The following is a 6,000-nucleotide window of genomic DNA, read 5'->3' as shown; positions in this document are numbered from 1 at the left end:
GAAAAAAAAAAAATCAGTTTGTGAGGATTTACTACAGACAGAGCAGGTCTTGGTGGATGTTCAGTTCTGGGAACACTTGGCAGTACCAGGGTGCGGTTCCTTTGGCCGTTTAACAGAAACGCATTCAGGAGTCCCGGAGTAAATCGTTCCCATGTTCTCCGCGGGCTGGTAAACAGGCGACGGACTGCGGGACAGACGGCCCAGCTGCCCTGACAGCGGCCGAACCAGGGAGCCGCTTTAGCACGGCGGACGGGCGGACGGACGGACGGACTGACTGACTGAGGCCCGGGCGGGCGGGGGGCTGAGGGGGGACGACGGGGGAGGGGGCGGGCTGGGGCAAGGGGGTCAAAGTCCAAGCTGGAGAGAGGACAATAAGCCCAAGGGTGGGAACAAAGCCGGACGGAGAGTGGCAGCCTGACTGACTGACCCAGGCTCGGGTTTGAGAGCAGGGCGGCGGGCGAGCACCCGGAGAACCTGGAAGGGCGCACGGGCCCCCCCGCCCCCGCCCCCCTGCCCCCGCCGCGCCTCCCTGCCCAGCAGCGCCAGGCAGTGCCCGCCGAGCGCAGGGCGGGGCGCGGCCCGGGGGAGGGCGAGCTGGGCCGGGCCGTGGGCCGCCGCTGACGCAGTGCGGGCCGGCAGCCCCGAGCGCCCGGGCGGCCGCCGAGCGAGGGCCCCGCCGCCCAGGCCGCGTCCCCGCCGGAGGGGGCAGGGCGCACTTACCGGCCGTCAGGACGCCGCGGGCGGCCTGCGGGCTCCGCGCCGCCGCCGCCGCCGCGCCGCCGCCGCCGCCGCCGCCGCCGCCGCCGCCGCCGCCGCCGCGCTCGCCAGTCAAGCGCGCGTCGTCCCCGCCCCCAGGACCTGGCGGGGGGGGGTGAGCGGGGGAGAAGGGGCGGGCGTCCGCCGGCCGTGAATCACCTCCTCCTCCTCCTGCCTCAGCGCCGCCGCCACCTTTCCATTCAGTCGCCCAACATGGCTGGAGCGCGGCGGAGGTGAGCCTGCCGCCCCCTGTCGCTGGTCGGCTGCGCCCGAGCGCCGCGCCTCCGGCCGAGCCTCCTCTCCGCGGTGCAGCGGACGCCGGCCGCCGGCATGTGGGGCGCCCCGGACGAGAGCTCGGTGCGGGTGGCTGTCAGGTGAGGACGGACGCGGCGGCGGGGCGGGCGGCGGCGGCGGCGGCGGCGGCGGGCGGGCTGAGGGCGCGGAGAGGACGCCCCGGGTCGCCGGCGGCCGCTGCGGGGCTTGCGGAGCCCTGAGGGGGCGGGCGGCTGGCAGCTGGCAGCTGGCTACGCTGAGGCTGCGGATCGGCCGCCGGCCGGCGCTCCCGGGGCCACCCTGCCGCCCTCGGGCGCGCGGCGTCTGCAGGTAGCGGGCGGCTGCGCGACGCCGGGTCCCCGCGGCGCCCGGACTCCTCCCGGGGGGACGCCGTCGGCGCCCGCCCCCGCCTGCCCTCGCGCCCGAGGAACAATCGCCTCAGGTGGGGCGGTCCTGGGCGACGGCCTGGCCGCTGTGCCCGTCGCCCGGAGGAGCTGCCTGCTTGCCGCGCTGTGGTGGTTTTTTTTTTTTTTCTCCCCATTATTATCATCATTATTATTATTGTTTAGAGAGCGGGCGTCTGCCCTGTGTGTACAAGCACCTGAGGCCTTGTGAGGCAGGAGACCAAGCATCTGACGGACGGCGCTTCCAGATGCAGGGCTCCAGATGCCTGTGCAAACGGAGGTCTCCTTCAGCATCCCGCAGACGCACGCAGCACAGGCGCAGGGGTGGCCGTGGGAGACAGACACGCGGCGGCCCTGGGCGCAGGAATGCGGAGTCTCGTTCAGAATTCTGTCCCCTGGTGATAGGTCTGCAGAAGGAAGGGGCTCTTTCAGCAAGTGGGAGGGTTAAGGGGGTGGCGGGGTGACTGGGTTAGGCAGGGCGCCTACGGCGTAACGTTAGACGGGGCCTGCGTGTGAGCTTTGTAAAGGCCGCATGCATCAAAATTGCATTTTGGTCAACGCCAGGTACACGAGAATTGAATGCCTCTTGGACACTTTTGATACATAGCAAGAAGCCGAGGTCTGACAGTTGCTTATGGAAAATGGCAGCATCATCGCTGAAATATTAATGAAGCATTCATGGTGGAATAGGTGTGTCGCTTTCACAGCTCCGTGGTGGCCCACGGTGGATCCGCTTCTTTAAGGATTATGAAGACAGTGTCCTTGGAGAAATTTGAAATGATTGAGAGAAAAAAAAAAAAAGAAATCCTCCGTTCATGTAGCCTTTCTGGAAAGGTCTTTTAAAAACCCTTTCATGTCAGCGGTGTTTTAGTGGCAAGTCTTGATTAGGCATAGGAATGGCAGTTTTTATATGCATTACAGACTAAAGATAATACAAGTTTTATGTTCCTTATATGCTAAGGAATGACATAAATTTTATTTTTTTAAAGTTTGTTTATTTAAGCGATGTCCACACCCAAGCCTTGGGCTCGAACTCATGACTGCCAAGTTCAAGAGTCATGCTTTTCCGACTGAGCCAGCCAGGTCCTCCAGAATGACTTGGATTTTAAAGATTTTTTTTTTTTTTCTTTTATGGATCAGGAAATGATCACCTGTGGAGGTGACAGTTTTATGACTGTTTAGAATAATCTGTTATAAAGCCTTTGAAGTTTGATTTTGACATTTTTGGTTATTCCGAGGCTACTTATCCAATTGTTGGATTAGTTTGTTTCTCCTAAAAAAACTACTACCTCTCTTTTGGCTTTTTAATACTCGCTAATGACTGGGCCGTGGCAGAAATCCAGTAAGAGGCAGTTTTGTTAGCAGATCTGGTCAAAGAAGGTGAAGAGGAGCATAAAACAGTAATGATAGCCAAAAATTAGGCTATGAGAGAAATCATTTTTGGAGATTTAAGATTTTTATCTGTGAATTCTCTAGAATATCATAGGGCAGCTTATTTGCTATGCCATTAAATATGATGATTCTTGGACTGAAGGTGAGCAGAGTCATGGATGGCCCTAAAGTGATGTTGACAGATAAATAATTTATATTTGATTTATAAATAAAATATATTCATGAATGATTTGTGTTTATTATGTTTGTGCTTTTTAAGTGGCAAGTGTGGGTCTGTGTTTGGGAAAGGTCTATAGAAACGTTAACAGAACTTGGTAAACTGCATTGTAAAGGTCCTTTTGTCTTTCTTTCATTAAATACACTGAATAGATCCACTCTCTAAACTTATTTTACGTAGGGTGATAATAGCTTATGTTTTTCTAGCACTTTGGTATTCATAAAGTGCTCGGAGACATCTTTTCATTTACAACAAATATTTGTTGAACATGTATCCTCATCTCTGATTATTCTGATTCTGAGTTAAAACACCAGTCATTGTTGGACAGATGTCATGTGCTAGGGTCAGTGCTGTCAAGATGTTTTGTATCATGTAAAATTTCATTTATTCTCCATAACAATCTTTGATTTAGGTTCTGTTATTATGACCATTTTACAGATGAGACATCGAAAGATTAAGTGACCTATTTAAACTACTAGCTAGCTAGTGATAGAACCAGTGTTCCAACCTGGACATATTCTTAGCCATTGAACCTACATAGGTGAAAGGCAAGAACATACGTCACAAAGCTTTATTTAGCTGAAGGTCACTTACCTTTTCCTGGTTCTGTATTAGCTTAGTTACAAACGAGTGGCTTTGACAAGTTATGTATACCTTGTTATTGCTAGAAAAGATAAAATTTAGGAAGGGAGGATCTGAACTTGGTTAAAATATTTTCTCTAATTCTCTTTAATCTTTACAGTGTCTTCCAATTCTATACTTGTTTGTGACAGATTTCATCAGCAGGATAAGTAAATCAACACATTGACACAAATAAACAGAGGCATTTGACTTGTTTTTCTTCTTCAATGAATAATGTAATAACAGGTATAGGGGATTGACTCTACTGTGAAATGCAGAAAGTGTCCTAGAAGTTCTTGTGTTTTGTTAGATGTAGAGACTCTTAAGGCTGGTGACTCTATTTTAAGATTTCTCAAAATAAGTGTGTGGGTCATATAAAACTTTGGGGTTAAGAAGTTCAAAAGAAATTTCTTATTTAGGGAGAATTTTTTTTTTAAAAGATTTTATTTGTTTGACAGAGAGGGTGCATGCACAAACAGGGGGAACAGCAGAGGGAGAGGGAGAGGGGAGAAGAAGCTCCCTGCTGAGCAGGGAGTCTGATGTGGGACTTGATCCCAGGATCCTGGGATCATGATCTGAACTGAAGGCAGACGCCCAACCAACTGAACCACCAGGTGCCGTGGAGAATATTTTTTATTCAATTTCTGAAAATTTTTTTTTGGCAGGGTATATCTGAGGTATTTTGCAGGGTATCTTTCATTGAAGTGGATATGAATTCAGATAACAGCTCTACTATTCAACTCATGTGGCTGTTGAGCATTTGAATTCTGATTAATGCTACTGAGGAACTAAATTTATCATTTACTTAATTTTAATTAATTTAATTGTAAAAAACTGGTCCTTTAGTTTTTGGATAACTTTTTTTTTAAAGATGTTATTTATTTATCTACTCATGAGAGACACACACAGAGAGAGGCAGAGACACAGACAGAGGGAGAAGCAGGCTCTATGCAGGGAGCCCGATGCGGGACTCGATCCCATGACTCCAGGATCACGTCCTGAGCTGAAGGCAGACGCTCAATCACTAAGCCACTCAGGCGTCCCTGGATAATGTTTTTTTAAAGACTTATTCAGGGTAGCTCGGGTGGCTCAGTTGTTTAGTGCCACCTTCAGCCCAAGGCCTCTCTGTGTCTCTCATAAATAAATGAATAAAATCTTAAAAAAAATAAAAGATTTATTCGTTTACTAGAGAAAGAGAGAGGTGGGGAGGTAGAAGAAGAGGGAGAGAGAAAATCTCCAGCAGTCTTCCTACTGAGTGAGGAGCTGGATGAAGGGCTTGATCCCACCATCCTAGCCAAAATCAAGAACCTGATGCCTAACTGTCTGAGCCATCCAGGTGCCCTGTTTTGGGTAACTTTTAAATATTCTTTTTTTTTTTAAGATTTATTTATTTATTTATTCATGATAGACACAGGGAGAGAGATAGAGGCAGAGACACAGGCAGAGGGAGAAGCAGGCTCCATGCCTGGAGCCCGACGCGGGACTTGATCCAGGGACTCCAGGATCGCGCATTGGGCCAAAGGCAGGCGCTAAACTGCTGAGCCACCCAGGGATCCCCTAAATATTCTTTTTTTTAAAAAAAGATTTTATTTATTTATTTATTTATTCATGAGAGACACAGAGAGAGGCAGAGACATAGGCAGAGGGAGAAGCAGTCTCCATGCAGGGATCCCGATGTGGGACTTGATCCTGGACCAAAGGCAGATAGATGCTCAACTGCTGAGCCACCCAAGCATCCCACTTTTGAATATTCTTGAAACAAGTTCATTAATTGGACCTACTTTTTCAACTGTGTAGTTTATATAGTCTAAATACTGATAGAGTATTTCTGATAAAAATTTAGTGTCATAATTGACATGTTGTAAGTGCAATGTATACATTGGATTTCAAAGATTTTTTTTTTTTTTTTTTTAATTTACGATAGTCATAGAGAGAGAGAGGCAGAGACACAGGCAGAGGGAGAAGCAGGCCCCATGCACCGGGAGCCTGACGTGGGATTCGATCCCGGGTCTCCAGGATCGCGCCCTGGGCCAAAGGCAGGCGCCAAACTGCTGCGCCACCCAGGGATCCCGGATTTCAAAGATTTAGTAAGAAAAATGAATGCAAATATATTAAGTGTTTGTATTGATTACACATTAAAGTGATTATTTTGATACATTGAGTTAAATAAAATATTATTAAAATTAATTTCACCTATTTTCCTTTTTTAAAATGTGGCTACTAGAAAATTTAAAATCAAATATAATGTTGCTCACATTAAGTTTCTATTGGCTGATACTGCTCTATAATTTAAAAAATGTGAAAGTAGTATAGGATAAAATTACAGTATCAGCAACA

General features: G+C 49.0%; 1 protein-coding gene across 10 annotated transcripts in view; it reads left to right on the top strand.

The window, feature by feature from the left end:
* Nucleotides 1–904: 904 nt before the first annotated feature.
* Nucleotides 905–6,000, top strand: part of KIF21A (kinesin family member 21A) — a 145,503-nt gene continuing 140,407 nt past the window's right edge. For 9 of the 10 annotated variants that reach the window (XM_055318485.1, XM_055318478.1, XM_055318484.1 and 6 more), the window contains exon 1: nt 905–1,130. In XM_055318485.1, coding sequence (XP_055174460.1) covers nt 1,087–1,130 — 44 coding nt within the window. In that variant the 5' untranslated portion in view covers nt 905–1,086. The remainder of the gene's footprint in view (nt 1,131–6,000) is intronic. The other variant, XM_055318481.1, reaches the window with a different exon arrangement.

This window comes from Nyctereutes procyonoides, unplaced genomic scaffold (assembly GCF_905146905.1).
Source record: "Nyctereutes procyonoides isolate TBG_1078 unplaced genomic scaffold, NYPRO_anot_genome, whole genome shotgun sequence".
Lineage (NCBI taxonomy): Eukaryota > Metazoa > Chordata > Mammalia > Carnivora > Canidae > Nyctereutes > Nyctereutes procyonoides.
The sequence above is the reverse complement of the archived record's forward strand: the minus strand, read 5'-3'. Positions and strand labels throughout refer to the sequence as shown.